Raw genomic sequence first — 21,954 nt, 5'->3', positions numbered from 1 at the left:
TCACATATATGTGTTTCCTCCTTTTTTCTCTTATTGCCAAACTCTACTTAATTTACTTTAATACATGTGCCTTTGGTTGTAAGAGGACTGAATCCCTTTTTGGGGAAAAAATGGAGACATAATCATCATCATATAATTGTTTTGATGATGATAATAATAGTAATAATAGTAGTAATAGTAATAATAAATCATTAGTGCTCCTCTCTCCAAGGGACATGTTATTATCCTCAAATTAGAAACTAATGATCAGACAGATGAAATAAGTTTTTCAAGGTCACACAGTTGGGGAGCTTCAGTTCTCTCATCTGTAAATTGGGTGTATCATGAATACCTACTTCACAGGGTGGTTTGGGGGTGAACTGCTATAATGCATGTAAAACACTTAACCCCCTCTCTGCTACACATTAAACGCTCTCTACATATTATTATTATTATCTTAAAAGACTATATATGATTGTTACATTAATACTATATCTAATTATATCTATATAGTTATTAATTACATGAATAACTATATAGACATGGACATAAACATAATTGGATTTCTGGGTCTGCCTGACTCTTTCTACCACCCTTATCCCAAGTAAGCACCACCCCATGTGCCACTCTGATCTGAGCCACACATGAATAACTGAGAGTCACCTAGGTAGCAGTGCGAGCCACATCCCCATCTGCCATGGCTACTTTCAAGTCACCCAGATGTGTGTGAGGCTTGGGGACTCTGAGGTGACCATTACCCAGGAGTCAGACGAGCGCCACAATGACAAGGGATGCTGACAGGCAGACATTCCTCCCGGTGTGTCCGACGAGGACCACTTCTGCTTGCCGCAGGGTCACTGTGAGCCTACACGACAAATCTACTCTGTGACAAAGTTCCTGTTTGGGGGTTGCTCCCTTTGGGTGGTCTGTATGGTCTGGAAATTCCCCCATTCATTCTCTCCGTGCTGGCAGATCTTCTGGAGAGGTCCCCTAGCAACCCAGCCTCCAAAGCCAAGGCACCTGGAATGCCCACAGAAATACAAATCTGAAGCCTGTCTTCCAGGATCTTTGCCTGAATGAGACATTCTCAGGACTTCCCACTGTGACCCTCCAAGTCACTCAACACAGTTAGGATAATGTCATCATTCATTCTGAGGATAAGCAGACCGGGGTGTTCAAATTACTAGGCCAAGGTTAAATAATTTCCCCCTATTACTCAGTCTGTCATGTCCACAAACGACCAGAGTAAGTGCTGCACTTTGGTAGAGATGAAAGGAGTTCAGGCTCTCCCAACCCACCCCCACCATTATTGATGACTTTCTCTCATTGTAGCTGATTTACCCCCAATCCGATCCAATCACACAGGATTCGTTTGCCATTGAGCAATCTGAAATTGACAGGTGTGGCTTACCATACAGCATGCAACAAGGCAGGGGAGAGACAGGAAATTCTCCACCGGTTGGCTTACCTATGTCTGAAATCTTTATTTCTGACAGAAGACAGGAGAGCAGGGAATAGAAGAAAGAATGAAGTGTTAGCAGCAGGGTTAGAAGCATTATTAGCAGCCTGAAAACTTGACAGCAATGGCCCTGTACAATACTATAATAAATAAAGACTTAGCAGCTCCGACACTGATATATTTCATATTGGCTATTACTTGTCAGTGAGCTCACTTATAAGCAGCTACGTATCACAGAAGAGGCATGGTTTCACCTGCGTCAACACTGCTGACTTACGGGAAGAGGATGAGGTTGACCCAAGCTGCTTTCACCAGGGTAAGACAGAGGCTGGAATAGTCGATCCCCTCCCCTGTACAGAGAAGCACTCCCAGAGATACACACACTCAAAGCTGCATCTCTGGGCTTCCCTGGTGGCGCAGTGCTTGAGAGTCCGCCTGCCGATGCAAGGGACATGGGTTCGTGCCCCAGTCCGGGAAGATCCCACATGCCGCGGAGCGGCTGGGCCCGTGAGCCATGGCCGCTGAGCCTGTGCGTCCGGAGCCTGTGCTCCGCAGCGGGGAGAGGCCACAGCAGTATGACAAAAAAAAAAAAAAGCTGCATCTCTGTGTGAACACTGCCCAATGGAGAGCTGCGTAGCCCACCACAATTCTCCTCGGAATAGAATACAGAATTGGAGATACACTCTAATGAGAAGGGAGAGGGTGACACAGAGAAACAGGCCCGGGAAAAAAGACTGGAGAAAATATACCAAGATGATAGTATGTCGACAAATTTGTTTTTCTTTCCAAATTTAAATTACTCCTCCCTTCCTTACCGTCTTTCACGATCTCCCCACAGCTGCGGCAGGGAGACAGGGAAAACGGGGGTCGCTTATTTAAAAGATGTGAAAACGTAGGCCCAGAGAGGGTAAGTGGTCCAGTTCTAGTTTCTCTGCCAAGGTGGGCTGACGCGGTAGCCCACGGCTCTTTCCATCATGGCACGGGAAAGAGAGAGACACTATGAGCAGCTGACTAAAGCAAATACACTCAAGAGTTCCCTCTTCTCTGGCAGATGTCTACACTGGTCAAACTCATAAAAGAGAGAAGAAAAGGCAGATAATATCCCATCCGCGGCTGCTTCTCATTCAGCCTGACACCTGATTTCCCGTGAGTCTACAGAATGTGAGCTTCTGCTTTTCTCGTGGCCAAAGACCTTCTCCTTCCTTTGTGCCTGTGTGGGTCGCTGAGTACCAGCACCCTCATCTTGAGGGCCGTGACAGCTGTGGTCAGCCAGTGAGCCTTCCCCTCCTCTCTCGCGTGTGCTGCAAGGTGAGACTCTCAGCGGGCACTTACCTCCCGGGAATAACTAAGCATGGCATTCAGCCACGGTGGTCCTCACCGGGCCATGTGACAATTCTCGGGTGAGGCAGACTGCGTGATGGCCTTCTGGGTTGGGCCTGCCAAGCTGGACCTTGGGCAGATTCCTTAAATTCCCTGAGTCTCCTTTATCTTATTTGTCAGGGCAATAGTAAAACATATCTTGCAGAATTGTTATACTAGGCAAACAGAAGAGGCCTCGCAAAAAGAGAGTTTCCTTTTCCCCTGGCCGCTTTCCAGCTCAAGGGCCCGTCCTGCTCACGTGGACCCCAGCCCAGGAAATGGGCAGATCCCAATCCCTAAACAGTTGTGAGGAACTTGGTACAATTTCTCCTGAAAGGGAGAGTCGGGCTCCCCCATCTCTAACCACAGCTTCTCTATAACCTTGGAACCCACACTGTGACTGGTCTGGTTCAGAAAAGATCTGGTTTGAGGAGGCACAGAGACATCCAACATATGAGGCCCTTCCCCGAACTGTGAGTGTGGCTGTGCTCCATCCCTCATGGTCAGAATGGGGACAAGCAGAGGCTGAGCTCTGCTGTACCTCTGCGTCTTAGGAGCAGCCCGTGGGCCTTATCTCAGTGTGGGGCAGCTGCAGGGAACTTCTCCTAACTCCAACGCGTGTTAAGTAACAGGGCCAGGCTTCGTAACACTGGCACCAGGGCCTAGTCCAGGACACCATCCCCTGTCCTTATAAAAAGACTCATGTGACGAATTCCGATCAGTTTGGTGCCAGGAAACAGAAGAAAGATTCAAGGGCTTCCAAGGGCTTCTCGGTTGCCGGCAGCCTTCTACAGCATCTGGATGCCAAGGTATCTCCCTGTCCCAAGGGCAGTCTGTCTTCATTGCAGTGCCCCGTGCAAAGCAGCGCCTGCTTCCCCAGAGCCCCCAGCTCACAGTTTGGCCTCTGGGGAGTGACAGATGAGGCTCTGTCCTGCCCCCTTCTCGGGCTGGTGGGTCACGCCAGGTGGACCCACAGAATTGCAAAGGGACATATTAGGAACTGTGAGGAAGGCCTCACCTTACATACCTCAACTCCAGGATGTTGGTGACGTTCCCGGAGGGGAAGATCCTTCGGATGTAGTTGAAATCTCCCACGTAGAGGCTCCCGTCGGAGCCGCACGTGAGGGCCACGGGGGCTAGGAGCTTGTTGCCGTCGGCAAGGCCGTTGCAGCTGGGGCAGGAGATGCTTCTCCGGCGCCCGTTACCCATGATGCTCCCGATGACAGGAGGCTGCTGGGACACAAACTGGTTCTCCCCGTTCCCTTTGTGCAAGATGCCTGGGACAAGGACAGAAGAACAGAATCACTGATGGAGCAGGAGACAGCTCTCCCCTGTGGCCGGCCACAGGGTCGCCTTGCAAAAGCAAGGCATGCCAGATCCCTGCCTACCATTTCCAGACTCATCTCCCAAGGCTGCCTCGCCCCATAACGAAACCCAGGCCATCCTGGACAGGCCACGCTGCTTTGCTGATTGAATTCCCATGACAAGTGTGTAAGACAGGTGCCATTATGCTCCCTGTATTAACAGGGGAGACCTGACATCATACAGATGACAGCAGAAGCGCTTCTGAGCGCTTCCAGGCTCTGAAGCATTCAGCCCCGCTGCCTCTCAAATAGACTGAACACACCTCACGTGCCTAGTCTACGTCTCCATCACGGCACAGAATTCTTTATTGCGCTTATCTGTTTTCTCTCTTTAGAGTGAGACCATTTCACGTGCAGAGACAATGTCTTCTCCCTTCTGTATTCCCACGGCCTAGCACAGACCTGACACAGAGTAGATACCAGTAAATGTCATAGAAATACACAAGTGAAACTTCCAGACTCTTCTCACTGAGGTGGAGTCAAGAGACTGGGGTTTTTACCTGATTTTGATACTAATGGGCTGATCCCAGATCTTGCATGGGTCTCTTCAGTGCTTTAACTGCCCTTGGGCCTCAGTCTCCCCACCAGCAAAATGAAGGGATTGACCTCAATGGAGTGCAAGCTGCATCCCATATCCATACTGTCTCTTCTCAGGCCCAGCTCATCCTTTAACTCCTGTACTGTTGCTACAGCCTCCTAATTGGACTCTCTGCCTCTGGCCTCACCCCTTCCATACTGAAGCTTTGAGTGAGTTTTGGTTTTTATGGTCACAAGAATCTTCTCCCAGGCTGTCATCTGTTAGCTTTGCCCTTTATTGAACAGATGTCTTTCATTTTTATGTAGTCTAATCAACCATTTTTCAATTCTAATGTTCGTGCTTTTTTTTAGGGTTTTAGGGAATCCTTCTCTGAGATCATAAATACATTCTCCTGTATTTTCTTCTATTAACTTTAAAGATCTTGCAAATTTAGCTCTTTAATCAAACTTTTAAATTTATTTTGTGTACAGTGTGAACTGAATTTTTTCCTCCACACATTGAGCCCATTTCCCCCAATACCAATTTCTAAAACACCTATCCATCCTCCGTTGACATGTGATGCTACCTCTACCACATATCATGTATACATGGTGCGTGGCAGGAACTTGTACCCTATCCACCCTGTCCTTCTGTAGTTATAGAACTGTGCTGTTTAGCTGGACGTGTGACTGTCTGGAACTGACTACAATCCCCAGCTCCCTCTGCAGCTACACTTGGCAGGTAACTGGTTAAAGGTGTGGAAGTGGTGTGGGCAGCTGCTGGGAGGTGTCTCTACAATGGAAGGGGTTTGCTCTCAGTCCTTTTCCTCCCTCCTGCTGACTGGAAAGTAGATGTGAAGGCTGGAGCTGAAGCAGTCACCTTGGACCATGACCTTGGGGATGGAGGCCTGAGTAGAACAACCCTGCAGAGGTCTAAACCAGCCGGATCACCTACCTCCAGACTTTCAGGTGAGTGAGAAACAAACTTTTACCTTGTTTGCAATTCTGTTATTTTGGCTTTTCTGACACTCATGGCCAGACGTAGTCCTGATTACTACTCACAGGTCAGTTTCTGAATGCCTTGTTCTATTCCATGGAATCTATTTCTCTGTTCCTGTGACAGCACCACACAGTTTTAAGTGTTGCAGTTTTCCTAAGCTATCTTAACATCTGGCAAGTGCCTCTTTTTTTGTTCTTATTTTATTTTATTTATTTATTTATTTTTTTGGCTGTACGTGGGCCGCTCACTGTTGTGGCCTCTCCCGTTGCGGAGCACAGGCTCCAGATGCGCAGGCTCAGGGGCCATGGCTCACAGGCCCAGCTGCTCCGCAGCATGTGGGATCTTCCCGGACTGGGGCACGAACCCGTGTCCCCTGCATCAGCAGGTGGACTCTCAACCACTGCGCCACCAGGAAAGCCCCTGTTCTCACTTTAAAGACTGCCTAATCTATTTACAAATCTTTATTTTATTATAAACTTTAGAATTAGTTTTTCAATTCCCACACCCCCCAAACATCAAAGCAGTGCCTTTGATAAGCATTCTTGCATCTACAGATTAGGCAGGAGAGATCTGACATCATTACCATGTTTACCTGTCCCATCCTGGGACACAGTCAGAGAGGGCTATCTGAACTACAGATCCGACTGTGTCACTTGCATGCTTTAAACCTTTCAGAGGCTTGAGAGCTGCATCTGGACGGAGTTGAAAGTTCTAATCTTCTTACCTGGGGCTCCAGCTGCTCAAGCCCCCGGCTCTGGCTTTTGCTATTCCCTTCATTTCACCCTTTGCTCAAACCACAATGAACCTTCTCTCCAATTACTCTTCTTTCAAGCTTCAGTGCTTTGGCACATGCTGTGCTCTCTGCCTACAAAGTTCTCCCTCGTTGACATACAGGGCTAATCCTACAGACCTTTTGAGATTCAGTTCAGAAGTTCTCTCCCAAGAGATACCCTGCTGTACCAAGAAGCTGAGTCAGGTGTTCCTCTTCTACAGCCCCCAGAGTGTCACTGGCTCCCCTCTGTGACGGCACTGTCCCTGGCACAGCGTGGAAACTGCCTGGGAAGTGTTTTTCTCACCCAGAGTGTAAACCCTTGAAGCCCTTCACTTCTGCATCCCCGCTGCCTAGCAGTGACAAGGTAGCCAAGGAATTATCCGTATTAACGCTTCTGACCGACTGATCACATATAAGACTCTGTAATTTGAAGTGTGTGTTTTTTGCCTCGCAGGGAACAAAGCATATGAGAAAAGGGTCACACCGTGGCCTGGTTCCTGAAATTGTACTAATCCACTCACCACTTTGGATGTTGAGGGCATGATGTTTGTCCAGGCTCCATCCTCCCAGTTTGGAAGCATCGATTTCATAGCCCTGTAGCACTGCTGTTCTTTTTTCCCACAGGATCAGATCTGGGCAGGATTCATACTCATAACCCACAGAAACTGTAGAAGACAAAAGGCACAAAATGCACCGGTGAGCAAAGCCTCTTCTTTGGCTTTAGATCTGCATGCAAGGCCCCTGCTTGTCTTTGGTAGAAAAAGAAGAAGGATCAAATTCCTAAGTGGCAACCAGACCTATGGGCAATACTAACACTGGGAGGCTGAGCCTGAACATCCTTTTTTGGAGAGCAATCGTACATCATCAGGAAACATTAAACGAATGTTCTAAATACTTTATGAAGGACCCAGTTGAAGGACCCAGGTGAATCGATTCCAGGGAAATAATCTTTAGTATGGAAAATACTTTAGGCACTAAAGCCTTCACCGCAGCATTATTTATAATAGTGGAAAGTTGGAAGTAATCTAAAGGTCCAAAGGGGATGAGACGTTGAGCAAACCAAGTGTATCCACCTGAGGGATATTATGCAGCCACTGGAAATTACGGTTACGAAGATCACAGGGTGACATGGAAAAGTGCTTACGGGGCAATGCTGAGTTGAAAGGACTGGTTATATACAGTATTAAATCTCTGTTAAAAAAAACTATACGTGAAAAAAGAAAATAAAGTTTAATGTTAACAGGAAGTTGTATTTTTTAATAGAAATATGTTTGACTTTATTTCTATTTTTTGGTCCACTTACCACATTTTTATTAAGGAACATGGTAATACTTTAATAAAGAAAAAAATTAAAAATCACTTATAATGAATACATGGAAAAGGAGCTCAGTTAGGGAACTTGGAAAGCTAGAAGTTGCTCAAAACTTGAAAATCCCTGGTTTTGCTTTTGTTTCATAAATCCAGGCCTCCTGGGGCACTGGGAGGCAGGCTAACCATGGCAGGCTCCCTGAGGCTGGGTTTGTGAAAATCCCAGTAACTGCCCTACGGAAAGGAACTGGCAGAGACAGGAATGCCGTTTCTTCCAAGTATCTTTCTGTGTAGATGCTATTTTCCACTGGGCAATGCTCTATCACATGATCACGACAGGAGTTAACAATTGGGCAGCCCCTTAAAGTTTCCTTTAGGTGCCCTGAGAGATTGCTGGCCCGCTATGGCAGGAGCGAATGCATTGGAAGATGTCCCTGTGACCTCTTCCCTATGACCTTGAGTCCCTTAAGCAGACACTCTGCCTCCTACTGGTCCCCTGTCATCTCAGGAAAGCAAACCTCAGCCCTTGACGTCTCTGTGCAGAGAGACCTTAACTGGCTGGTGGGCACTTAAATGTGCTCATTTCATCTAAAGAGGTAGTAAGACTTCACTGAGTTTGAAGAGACCATAGAAGTAGTTCGGTTTACAGAAGGGATCGTAAACAGTGACAGATGGCATCTTTGCTCCCAGTGTACCCTATGGGGTAGGGCAGGATGCAAAACTACAGGGGAGATTTGGGTAAATCCAGCTCAGTTCCTTCCTTGTGTGGCCTTGGGAAGTCACCTCACCTCTCTGGTCCTCAGCTTCCTCATGCAGAATATGAGGACAATTTCTGACTCACAGGGTGGTTGTAAAGATTAACCGAGATACCAATGTACAGGGAGCACATCACCCAGAGCAGATGCTCAACAGACACTCCCTTATTGCCTGCCTTCCTCCCTCTCTCCCTCCCTCTTTCTCTCTTTCTTTCTTCATTACTTCTCATCTGCTTCCTCACTCTGCCTTTGCCAAATCTAGAAAGGGAATGAAACTGGAGTGAGCTTCAAGTTGAGAGGGATTTTCCGGGCTGTTACTCTAAGTGCTTGGAGGATTAGCCCTGCAGGGGTTACGACTGCTAACAATCCAGCTCTGAACCCTTCGTGGAGCCTTGCTCTCACCCGGAAGCTGAGATGAGCACAGCCAGCCCTGGAAGCCCAAGGTCCGAGTGGGGCTGGGACTCCAGGTGAGGCTGTAGTCACCTTCTGCTTCATCTTAGAGAAAAACAGCAATAACATCAACAAAGGGACTCTCTGATTGGAAAGGAGGTAAAGAGGCCAAAAAGCCTTTCTGATGAGGGAAGAATCTTAGCTCCTGCACCTCAGTAAGACTGAAGAAACCCAGAAGCTCCAGACTCCCTTTTTTTTTTTTTTTTTTTTTTTTGCGGTACGCGGGCCTCTCACTGTTGTGGCGTCTCCCGTTGTGGAGCACAGGCTCCGGACACGCAGGCTCAGCGGCCATGGCTCACGGGCCCAGCCGCTCCGCGGCACGTGGGATCTTCCTGGACCGGGGCACAAACCCGTGTCCCCTACATCGGCAGGCGGACTCTCAACCACCGCGCCACCAGGGAAGCCCCAGACTCCCATATTTTTAATGGGTAAGTTCAGGCCCAACGGCTGGGGGTGGGGGCAGGGTTGGGGCAATGTCCACACGGCTCTGTCTCTGTGGCACCAGCCTCGTTCAGCCCATCACATAACACCACAGTGCTCTTCAAGGGCCTTTTTGGTTTTGTAACCCTCTTTTTTAACTGTCAAGTTTTCCACATGCAGGTCTTTGAGTATTTTCTTTTAGGTCATGGATGGTCACTGAAAGGTCCAACTAGACCTTAGGTATTTCTGAGAAGAGAAAGGGAGGAAGAAAAAACAAGGGAGGTGGAAAAAGAGCCCCGTGCCCCCAAATCTTACTGTCTCTCTGAGGACGGCACTGAGGCCTGCGGCTGGGAGGCTTACCGAAGGCTTCCGAGAGCCCAAAAACCTTCTGGCTGTAGACGTCTGTCTTGTCCCAGATGAAATAATAGGACAAGTCTGGGGCTGCAGCAAACCACTTCCTGAAGAGGCGGCCCTCAACCGCCACCATGAGGTGGACCTTCATGAGGTTGAAGGGGATGGTGCTGTGGGTGAGGCTGATCCTCAGGACAGATTTGTAGCCGGGGGTACGGCTGCTCAGGTAGCTCAGCCTCATCTTGCAGCCAGAGATGGCGATTTCCTCCTGCAAAGCCTAGAGAGACAGATCACAGCAGGTGACGGTCACAGAATCGCTGGTGGAGGGAAGGTGGCCACAGCCCCACATACTCTGGGTGTTCAAGAGACAGAGGAGGATGCAGAGAAGGAGGAGGAGAGAAAGGGAGAGGAGGAAGCGGATGTGAAGGGTAAGGCAGGAAAGGAAGAGAAGGGAGGGAGGGGTGGGGGAGGAAAAGGAGAGTCAGAAGGCCTGCTTTGCGGGGCAGCTCTTACTCGGGACATCCCTGCCTCCGTAAGCCTCAGCTTCCTCCTTTCAGCAGGGATGACGATGCTCATCTCGTTGCATTAATGAGAGGATAACACGTGTAAAGTATTTATCATACTGTCACCTTTCATTCACAAGCGGTGTCATCCCAGAAAACTCACGGAAACTCTGAATCTCTGTTTCCTCACTGGATTAGTCTGACGACTGGGTAAGGTCACATACATAAAGTGCCCAGCACATAACGGACACTCATTAAATGTTACTAATGATGACGGTGCTGCTGGTGCTGGAAGCAGGGGGCACTGGGAAGTTCCCTCCGACCGATGTGGACAGGCGGCTCAGCGAGAAGGCCTGCTTCTCTCTCAAAACTTTCCTAAAGGAAGATCTGTTACAAGTGGCTTTCGTCTTCAGGAAGGTAAACGGAGGCTAGAGATGTGGACCGAACCATTATGCAGGGTTGGGAACACAGGCTGCCAAGGACCTGAAGCTAAGGCCCCCAGCTCATCAGTAGAAAGAAGACAGATGGGCCGCACGGAGTCTGCGTGCTCCAAGGCTGTGCCAGAGGGGCAGAGTGGTGGGAAAGGCAGTGCTTTATCTACTGGTGCAATGGGCTCAGCTCCAAGATGGGAAGCCGAAATTAATGCCAAGATGCCTGGGCACATGGCAAACGTGGAGAACTTTTATTGGCTTGATGCTCTGGGCTCTGTTTCAAGAAGGGGACGTTAAATCAATTGAGGCTAACGTATCCATTAAAAGGACAATGATTAGTTTACCCTCGTGGTCACAGGGGAACTGGGCCTTCACAAAGAAAGCCTCTTCCTGTCAGTCCACGTCACAGATGGGTGTGAACTCCCACCCCAACCCATTCTCCTGAACACACAACATTTTTCGGGACTGGGCCTACACCAAAGCGATCTTCCTCAATTTCAGCTCACAAGTTCTAGGCAAAGCCGGGCTTGAGTGCTGTCATAAGTATTTACTCAGATGCTGTCATAAGTATTTACTCTTCTTAACATACCCTTCAAAACGTACATCTCCCTGTACTTGCAAAGGCTAGCCAATGACAGGACTGGCAAAACCCAAGAGTTTGTTTTCATGTATTTCATGAATCTGATAATAAGCAAGGTTTGTGACCCAGCTGGGCTCGTAGGCGCCCAGCCCCGGGAGCACGGTAAAGAGAGGGGGACCTTTCACCCCATTTGTTTCGAAGTCCCTGCTCATGGGGAGATGTCTCGCTGCAGCTGAAGCAGTGCTGAGTCACAAATCTCCCCTCCCCAGCAAGCTCTGTCTCCGCTGACAACCATTCGGTAAGGAAGGTCAGCCTGGTGGTGGAGACGGGAGACAAGCGCCGAATGTCTGAAAAGGAGTGAAGTTGCAACCTATGGGTGCGATGAGAATTCCCAAATGGTTGTGTTTCCTTCTCGAGGGCCGGCGTCTGAAGCCACTCACAGGGTGCAGTGCAGAGGTGTGGCTGCTTAGCCCGGCAAGGAACACACACACGTCTAAACACCCCGCTCCGCCAGCACCAGAGATCATTTATCAGCCTGTACGTCGCCACAGCTCTCATGAGGCCGGCCCGGCGGGACGGCTGGGGCTTCTCCCCCAGTTTCTGCACTGCCGTCCCTCCTCCTCCCCAGGCTTCGTTTCTGCCATTGGAAATTGGGCCGGGATGGCAGAAGCAATTCAAGTCCACACAGCTTTGTTAGGCAAAGAATCCATCTTGGTTTCTATCAGATGAAAATGCATTTTCCCAAATTACTTCCTTTTAATGATAATGAAGTAAAGCACTTGCGCGTATAGATTTGAGCCAAAGCACTCATTAATTGGCATGAAGGCAGTGTGTGTAAAATAATCTTAATAGTAATAATGGTTAAAATTCACTGAGCACTTAGTAGGTGCCAGATATTGTGCCAAGTATCTCATACACATTTCCTCATTTAATCTTTAGTGCGACGCAAACATTTGGGACCCTCTGCCTCACTCCTCTTGGTGGAAACTACCATTGCTATTTTTCTTTTTTTTTTTGTGGTATGCGGCCCTCTCATTGTTGTGGCCTCTCCCGTTGCGGAGCACAAGCTCCGGACGCGCAGGCTCAGCGGCCATGGCTCACGGGCCCAGCCGCTCCGCGGCATGTGGGATCTTCCCGGACCGGGGCACGGACCCGTGTCCCCTGCATCGGCAGGCGGACTCTCAACCACTGCGCCACCAGGGAAGCCCCTATCATCGTTATTTTTAACAGAAATAAGGAGGGGCGGGGGAGACACTGGAGGTTGGGGAAAGGGGACGTGGAAGTGAACTGGGTGGCAGAGTGGAGAGGGAGTGGGAATTTATTATATGCTGGAGGGTGCCAGGCACTTTACAGGGCTCACATGTATTAAGTGTGTAAGGGGGTGGCCATGATAGCCTCACAGCACGCCGGCTGGGGTCTGGATGGTGGGCTGATGGACTGTCTCTTTCCCCTGTCTCTGAGATCCTCCTCCACCTCCCGAATGAAATAAAGGCATGGAGAAATGCAGTTAAGAAAGCTGGGTATACCTGAATTTCCGGAACGATGGGGCCTTTCTCTGCACAGGAGCTGGCGAAGGACGTCAGTGGGGAAGGAGACAGGACAGGGTTGGGGCGGGCAAAGCTGCTCAGGTCACAGCTGGGAATCTCATTCTCCTCCTGCCGCAAGATGATGGTTTCCATGACAAAGAAGCGATCCCAAGGCAGCCAGAGGGTGTGCTCCTGTGTGATGAAGGGGGCCCGCTCGAACCGCAGGGTGATGGAGATGCCGCCATTTGTGACCAAGTCAAAGCTGTTTGGGAGGGGAGGGTGAGAAGGAGAGGAGAGGGAGGAGCAGAGAAAGGAGAAAAATTACACCGAAGGATCTGAGCACTCGTTGAGGGAGACTCTAAAACCTGAAAGAGGTTCCAGAAAGCATTATTTTTTTGAAAGTGATTCACCGTAGAGAACTTGCCAAAACCAAATAACAACCTGCTTTGGGGAGCCATTTGCTAGGACACAGGACCACTGATGAGCCTCTGCTCGGGTGCCCCTGGTACTTAGGGCGTCTTAGAGCTGAAGCCCAGTGAAAATTCATCAGAATAAAGCAGAACAAACCCTGCCCTGGTGTTAGAACTCTAAGCCTAGTCCTGGCTCTGCCGTGGGCTACTGTGTGACCTTGGGTAAGTCCTTTAGCCCGTCTGATTCTCAAGTTTCTCATCTGTAAAAGGCAAAGGTTCAAATAAATTATTCTGAAGTCATTAAGATTCTATGACTCTACAGCAATTGTATCTCTGACTATGATACTCAACCAGGCCTTTGGAGTTACAAAATAGCAAGGTAGTTTAGAGACGGGCACAATTAGAATCACCGTAACTTAGAAGTAAAAGAGGAACCAGAAGACTGAGTCCCAACCTCCCAGTTGAGATGAGATCTCCGTGGCTGTGCCCCTGAGAGCTGGTCACCCAGCCTTTGTTCATTGCCCTTTGGGGATGGCCAGAAACTTGCTGGCAGCTCTGTTTTTGGTTCTGGCATCTTAACTCCCATCACCTGCAGACAAACCTGGCCGGGCACTTGCCCATCCAAGCCTTAGCATGGACCTTTTTTTTTTGAACATCCAAGGAAACTGAGTTCCCACTTGTACACTCCATGTTTCTGACACTGAGCGTCTGATCTGAGGGTTCAGCAGCTAGGTGGTCAGAGGCCAGATGAGCTCACATTATAGAAGATGGGAAAGGAGGCCCAGGTGTAAGCCCAGCTATGTCACTAGTCCTGCAGGCTGGGTCTGCTTTGCCACCTAGAGCGCGTGGTTGCTACTTAAGACCCCATGTTCAATGTGCAACAAGATTAATTCAGACCAGAGTTTTGTGTCCTTCCCCCACCCCATCAAAACAGAAAGTTTAAAATCGAGTAACAGTTGAACCACTAGGTCATCTGACCTAGTCCCCTCTCTGAATCTGATGCTTCAGTTCCTTCTACAGAACCACTATCAAGGGGCTATTTGGTTCCTGTTTGCACATTTCCAGCGATGAGGAGCTTGCTATGTCCGCAGGGGGACTGTCCCATCTTTGGTTAGTTCTGACCGTTAGTAGACTTTTTTAGGGGGGTGGTAATTGAGCCTGGGTCCCTCTCTTAATAGCTCCTTAGCCATTAGAAACATGTTCTACCTGCTAGGGTGACTTCAAACTAGTCTTCCTCTGACTTTGACAGTCCTTCAGGACTTGGAAACAGTGATCCTGTCCACCTGTCCCCTCCTGGTGATGTCTCTTTGGACAAAGTCCTTTAGCTATCACCTTTAGGATGCATTCTCAAGGCCTGTCCTCATCTTGCTTTTTTGGATGGAGGGCTTCTGCTAACTCCTCACCCACTCAGAATTCCAGTCGCCTCCCCTCCAGAATCCCACTGCACCATGTGCACTCCTCCTAACAGCCCACATACACTGCACTGGAATCACACATTCACTCACAGGCCTGGGGACACTGATTCCTCTCAGCCTTTCCAGAACTTAGCCCCGTGCTTGATGGTTATAGTTTATAGAATGAACTCATGAGTGACGTTGTCAGTTTCTTCTGAATTGACTGTATACTAAACACCCTAAGTTATTTCTTCCTTTGGCTATTACCGTAAGTCCACCTCGGGGTAGATGGCGCCCTCAGATCTGGGTCCCCAAGCTCCAAAGCCTGACTCATCTGTCCTTTGCAGATGCTTTTCATCTGTTTTGCCTACTCTTCACTTGGCCCCTTCTAGGCCCACATAACCTTTGAGTAGAGGAAGTTGGGTACCATCATTCTTCAATACATAATAATAGAGAAACACCAGGGAAGGTGTTTATTTTCAACTAAGAGTTCAGGTTTTGGCTTTCCAGGAGAATATCCAGGGCTTGGGGAAAATACCCAGGGAACAGAACCGAACAGCATCTGTACTTTGACAGAACATTTAACTGTCAAACAGAAGTTTGGCCTGACTTACAAGCTCCCTTCGTGACAGGATGAGTGCTGACAGGATGAGCGTGGGGAGGGAGTGAAGACAAACATGAAAAGACATATTCTCAAGGCCAAGAGCCAGGTGGGGACAGCTGGCCTAGCCAACAGTGGGGTGTGATTGGCTCTTGCCAAGAGCCAGGCCTGCCCATCTGGAGGGAAACCTTGCTGTGGACATGGGCGTGACACTGACCTCAAAGGGAAGGCCTACTTCTCAGATGAAGCCCCAACAGTGAGGGCCAGTCCGAGCACTGCCACTTAGTCCACAGGTGAGTTCCGTCACCCGTCTGAGCCTCAATCTCCTCATGTGAGATGAAGGTGACAGTCATCATCACTTGGCAGGTTATTAATGAGACAGATGAGATAATGGACAAGGAAAGCACTGGGCTCTATTCCCTGGGCTTCGTGTTCTGTATAATCCCATCTTTCAATTCAATGAACCTGAACTGCTTCTCTTGTCTGCTATTTTTTTTTTTTTTTTTTTTTTTTTTGCCGTATGTGGGCCTCTAACTGTTGTGGCCTCTCGCATTGGGGAGCACAGGCTCTGGATGCGCAGGCTCAGCGGCCATGGCTCACGGGCCTAGCCGCTCTGCGGCATGTGGGATCTTCCCAGACGGGGGCACGAACCCGCGTCCCCTGCATCGGCAGGTGGACTCTCAATCACTGCACCACCAGGGAAGCCCTTGTCTGCTATTCTTTAAATATTTTTCTTCATGATTTCTATTTTCTATTTTTTTTTTTGCGGTACGCGGGCCTCTCACCGTTGTGGCCTCTCCCGTTGCGGAGCACAGGCTCCAGATGCGCAGGCTCAGCAGCCATGGCTCACGGGCCCAGCCGCTCCGCGGCATGTGGGATCCTCCCAGACCGGGACACGAACCCGCATCCCCTGCATCGGCAGGCGGACTCTCAACCACTGCGCCACCAGGGAGGCCCCTCCATCTTTTTAATGATCTCTTTGGCTAACTTCCCTGCCACTGTTTTCTGTTTGTGAGCTCTTGTTAAGACTTGAGGTCTGGTATTTCAGCATGGGGCCAGGGTGGGAGATCTGGACAAAGGCAAGTGTCATGGTGCCTGCCGGGAAAGTGAGGAATACAAAGATGAATTAGACCTGGTCCCTGGACCTGCATACACTGTTATCTCCAGGCGATATCTCTAGCCTTACAGTTTCTCCTCGGGTATGAGAAATAAGAAAGAAGGTGAGTCAGGGACAAGGGGGAGGGAAATGGGCAAGATGCTACCCATTTACATATAACAAACAGGGCTCTTCAGACACTTATTAGAGAATAAGTAATGACTTTCCCATACATTATGCAGTGTCTAAGATGGGAAGAAAATTTAAGCCCCCTGATGCATTGGTAAGAACTGTTCTGAAACGCAAGCTTTAGGCTGTAGCAGCTCTGGCTGCTCGGGTGTAATTAAAGCTGGCCGGTGCAGGAAATATGGCTGATACTTACCGCCCCGGATGCCCATCCTCTCATGAGGTAGTAGAGACTGCAAGGGCAGCACAACAGGACAAATCAAAGCCTGGAGGTGCTAACTGGGCATTCCCCAAGGGCCACCAAGTTTACTGGACTCTGGTGTGTTTTATGGACTCACCCTAACCAAGCACCGTGGGCAGAGGACGGACTACTCGCCATCTCACATGAATGATGGACAAATTTTATGGCAAAAAAAAAAGAGCGGTCCCCATGGCTCCTTTTTGATGACTGTTTCACAGCAGGTAATAGTGTAGTCAGGATACTTGTTGCCTATGATGCTCATATCTCCTATTTCCACAAAGCAGGCAGCCCTGAGCTGGAAGGTGGTAAAGGCACCATGAGGAAGGAGACTTCTCCCTGCTGTAGCACAAGTCTGCACTGAGGTGCTTCTGGTGATCAGTGGCCTGGCCTGGACAGATGATCCCTGGGGACTGGCCACCAGCCTCTTCCATTCATAGGGAGGGGGAGGAGGGAAGAGAGGGCTCCCCATGCCCAGCTTGCCAGCCCCGTCTGAGAGGCACATATGTCTACAAACAGATGAGCCCCTACTTCATTATCACCTCGGCCAGGACATGTTCACATCTGAGATTGGATTAAAGAGGTGCTGAAATCAATCAGGCTGGAGCACAATTTCCAACACAGAGTGAAAATCAACCTTATGGGCCCACACTTAGCCAGATGGACACCACCACCTGATTTTATTAAAAATAGAGGACTTGTCACCACTGACAGCCTAAATATTCCACTTTCCTCCTTCCTCTCCTCTTCTCTCCAAAACAGTCTCATGGCTTGCATTGTAATCATCACCTTTTTAAGTTGTAACTTTAATATATTGCTAATATTTTTTGTATACTTATTATGTGCTAGACCCTGGAGATACAGCGATGAATCAGAGTGGGGCAGGGAACTAAGATTTATTAAACACCTACTATGTGCACGGTGCTTCTCCATTCATCATAGAATCAAATCCTTACCACCACCATGTAAGATAAATAGTATTAGGACCATTTAACAGATGAAGAAGCTGAGGCCAAGAGAGGTAAGGAGATTTGTCTAAGAACACACAGCCAACAAATGGGGGGAGCTACGGTGATTAAAGAAACCTGACTTCGTTCAGGCTGATGAACTAAAGGTTCTCACAGGGATCTGAAGGTCAGAGTTCTGTGATCGCTCAGTGGCTTCCATAGACCTGGGTAGTTGCAGATGGAAACCACACAGCAGGAATGCTGAGACTTCTGGAGCTTCCTGGCCTATGGAGAATGGTCCACTCGACAGTATTTTATATCATAAGCCATGCAACAGAACAATATGTATAAGGTACCGCATGCTTACTCTGAGAAACAAGTAAGAAGAAGCTGCTTAATCTAGAGCCAAAGGGACTCAGGCCAGAGTCAGCTACAAGGTCACACAGCTAGTGCATTGCAGGGCTGGGCACGTGGATTCAGGTCCTCTGACTCCAAGTCTTATCCTTTTCGCACGTTGTCATTCCAGCAGCAGCTATGTGGCAAGACCACGAGAGCAGAGCCTTCACCAACCCTGGTCCCCAAAAGGCCTCTTACCTGCCATCTTGCCTGCTGATCGTGTATCCAAAGAGAGGGTTATTGACGAAACTGATGTTCACACCAACCAGCGGGGTCCCATCTGATGTCATTACTTGACCACGAATGACACACGCATGCCTGGGGGTAGAAAAGAGAGAAAAACATGACCTACTTTTCATGTTAGAACCCTGGCTGGCAGGTCAGGAGACTGAGGCAGGTCACTCAGACATATCTAGGCACCCAGGGGCTCATGGTATCCACTCAAGATGAGCACTACCTTTTTTTTAATTGCCTCAATCTAAGTCATCAAAGCATCCTCTAAAGAATTATTACTGAAAAAGGCTTTCAGATATCTCACTTAGAGGGTTATTTTCTACGGATACCGTGCTATGCTGTAAGGAGAAAAGGCTGATGCGGGGGGTGGTGCTATACAGTGTAGTTATGCACGTGAATTTGGAGTCACGTGACTTGGGTTCAAAACCTAGCTCTGTCACAGCTCTTCTTTTTTAAAAATGTTATTTATTTATTTATTTATTAGTCATCCATTTAATACACATCAGTGTATACATGTCAATCCCAATCTCCCAATTCATCCCACCACCACCTCCACTCCCCACCACCATCTTCCCGCCCTGGTGTCCATACGTTTGTTCTCTACATCTGTGTCTCTATTTGCATCCTGCAAACCGGTTCATCTGTACCATTTTTCTAGGTTCCACATATATGCGTTAATAGACGATATTGGTTTTTCTGTTTCTGACTTACTTCACTCTATATAACAGTCTCTAGATGCATCCACGTCTCTACAAATGACCCACTTTCGTTCCTTTTTATGGCTGAGTAATATTCCATTGTATATATGTACCACATCTTCTTTATCCAATTGTCTGTTGATGGGCATTTAGGTTGCTTGCATGACCTGGCTATTGTAAATAGTGGAGTCACGTGACTTGGGTTCAAACCCTAGCTCTGTCACAGCTCTTTGAGTCTCTGTTTTTTCATCCTCGTGCACAGTAAGCTCCATAAATGGCAGTGATCTTTATTGTCACTAAGAGTCTCACTGGAAGCAGGCATTCAAGAAAGTGAACAGGATAGAGGGCACTTCCTCTCACCTGGCATTGGAGACAGGAGAAGGGCAGATGCTGGTGTCCCCTTGGAGTGGTTTCTAGAACTTGGCACCTCTCCCAACATCCCCCCTTCCATTCTCCCTCTATATTCCAGGCAATAAGCCATCTGCTTTTCCCAAACTTGCCAGTCAAATGTTGTTCAAAGCCTCTGTGTCTGTGCAATGTTCTTTCATCTGCCTCAGATACCATTCCTGTACCCCTCCCTCTCCCAACATTCTCATCCTTGAAGACCCAACTTCAAATGACGCCTCTTCCCTGAAGCCTTTCTTGACGCCCCTAATTAGAACTAGTCACTGTCTCTTCCAAAACCTGGCACAAACCCCTTGATACCCTACCACACTGTACATGTTTCTCCACTCCACTAGATCACCAGCTCTTTGAGGCCAGGGTCAAGGTCTATTTCCTTTTTTCTCTCTAGAGTGCCCGGGAATGCCTAAGAAGTACGAGGTGATTGTTTAAAAAAGCAAAAACAGTAGGTTGGGTAAATAAGGGGGACAATTAGAGATCATCTAGAATGATGTTTTTTCAAATATTTCAGAAACAGAATCTTTTTAGCAGATGATATTTTATAAGGATCCCCAAGTGGAAAGCCAATAAAAACAAGATCTGCTCCAGATGAAGTAGGGGTGGGACCCGCTTTCCCCTTGGGGTGGTTCTGAAAGCAACTCTGTAGAGTCTTAGTTTCTGGAGAAGCCAGAGGAAAGCCAGCTAGAAAATCACTGAGTTAGTGGAAGAAGACGAAACTGGGTCCACAGACGTCATGTTATTTGCTCCAAGCCACACAGGGAGGCAGGGGCAGAGCCAGGCCTTGAGTCCAGGCCTCACACTCGGGGTCCAACTCTAGACCAGTCTGTACCACTGGCAATGGGTGGAAGTGAAGATGCTCGCTGGTGTCAATGGCCTAAGGGATCAGGGCGCTGGGGAGACAGCCCTCGTGGACAAGACAAATCTGAGGCAAAGACGCAAAGGCTCTGTTGTCCACAGTTCGGAAGGCTTTTTTCTGGCCTGGGGAAGAGCTAGTGATGAGGCCTGAGGGCATTCATAAAAAAACCTCTCAAACTCAGCCTCTGCTTTATTAGGTACCTACATCTCTACCCTTTCTACAGAGGAAAGTGATAAGCTTTTCTCTGTTTGATGAGAAAAGCAATTAACACACCAGGCTTGTAAGCAGCTGGGCTCCCCAGTGTCAGTTTGTCCTTTCTGAAGGCAAGAACAACTACCCACAACGCACCGAGCTCCTCACCCCACCTCCCCTCACCACACACAATCTGGTTAATGTTAATTCAGTCAGTGGTTTTCTTCCGAGGCCCTTGGTCTAAATGCAATTACACGGCAAACAAGTTAAGCCGGTGAGGCTCAGCAAAGACTCACCATCCTGCTCTGAAGGTCCCCCGATATATTTACGTGAAATTATCTCTCCGCTAATGGGAAAGATTTATTCCGTCAATTGTATTCAGCCGGTACTGAGAGATGCTTTCTCTAATGGAGGAAAATTGAATTTCTTATTGCTGGAACTCTGTCCTTCCAGAGGATTACTAACAGATCTCATATCCTGGTGCTGGCTACTCTCCAGCCTCCTCCTGACATATGTGCCTTCAGATTCTGCCTGGACGATAACCAGCCCTCTGGCGATGGTTTCCTTTGGGGGGCTGCCCTGGCTGCTGCCCCTCCTCCACATGTGGGCCAGCCTCCTCTGATTAATCTCTCTTCGGGGATTTCCTGATAGTTGGGAAACATTAAATCAGCACCATTTGGCCATCATGTCGCCTCCACTTCAGCAACCCAGAGCAGATGTAATTTTAGCCCGGGCTCCTGTGGATTGCTTTGGATCCTGGAGAAGATTAAGTTGACTCCCGGTACCCCTGTGGGCCACAGAGGCCTCCTGCCAAAACAGGCATTTGGCTCAGGAATTAAGTCCTGGAGAAAAACACTTCCATCCTCCTTCTATTTGACCATGACTTTCAGTTGTCAAGAAAACCCAGTTCAACGTAAAGCCTTCCCTGGAACAAAGAAGGTGGGGAAGTCTGCTCTAGGAGACTTCCAGGAGGCCCTGGAAATGTGTCTCCTGCCACGTGTTTTTGTCCAGGGAGGTCTGAAGAGATGTGGCTGCTGGGTTTCGAAACATTTTTTTTCTTCATCCAGTTATTCGATGGAAACCACCAGTGGTGCCCTGGTGAATATTTAACAATTGGCTTGCAAAAGAAAAGTGGCTTTAATTTGTGGCATTTGCCTATTTCTGTGGTGTAAAGACTTCCACCACGGCCGATTTCACACTACCGCTGAGGTATCACTGCACCCAGAGTTGGGAAGAGATGGCTAGTAGGACACCAGTATATAACACTATTTCCACCACAGAGAAACAAGAGACCTAAATAAACTCTAGAGTAAAGATGATGGTAAAACACAGCTAAATAACTAGAAAGTGATGAGTTTTGATTATTACCTTTGTTTTTAATCTAATTTGTTTAACTGTGATTTTATATAGTTTAATTTTTAATAATAGTTGTGCTTAAGAACTAGCTTGCAGAACTCCTGAACATTTAATAAGCAGTCCCTGTGAGCTGGCATGAGCCAGCTTCTGTCCACCACTGGAACACTGACCCTCA

General features: G+C 48.4%; 1 protein-coding gene across 1 annotated transcript in view; it reads right to left on the bottom strand.

Annotated features, from left to right (window-relative positions):
• Positions 1 to 21,954, bottom strand: part of TENM4 (teneurin transmembrane protein 4) — a 385,687-nt gene that overhangs the window by 55,889 nt on the left and 307,844 nt on the right. The window contains exons 16-21 of the mRNA XM_065882183.1: positions 18,240 to 18,359; positions 12,774 to 13,035; positions 9,743 to 10,010; positions 6,971 to 7,114; positions 3,825 to 4,074; positions 1,448 to 1,468 (exon numbers count right to left, since the gene is read on the bottom strand). Of these exons, the coding sequence (XP_065738255.1) occupies positions 1,448 to 1,468; positions 3,825 to 4,074; positions 6,971 to 7,114; positions 9,743 to 10,010; positions 12,774 to 13,035; positions 18,240 to 18,359 (1,065 nt within the window). The remainder of the gene's footprint in view (positions 1 to 1,447; positions 1,469 to 3,824; positions 4,075 to 6,970; positions 7,115 to 9,742; positions 10,011 to 12,773; positions 13,036 to 18,239; positions 18,360 to 21,954) is intronic.

Source organism: Phocoena phocoena, chromosome 8, assembly GCF_963924675.1.
Source record: "Phocoena phocoena chromosome 8, mPhoPho1.1, whole genome shotgun sequence".
Lineage (NCBI taxonomy): Eukaryota > Metazoa > Chordata > Mammalia > Artiodactyla > Phocoenidae > Phocoena > Phocoena phocoena.
The sequence above is the reverse complement of the archived record's forward strand: the minus strand, read 5'-3'. Positions and strand labels throughout refer to the sequence as shown.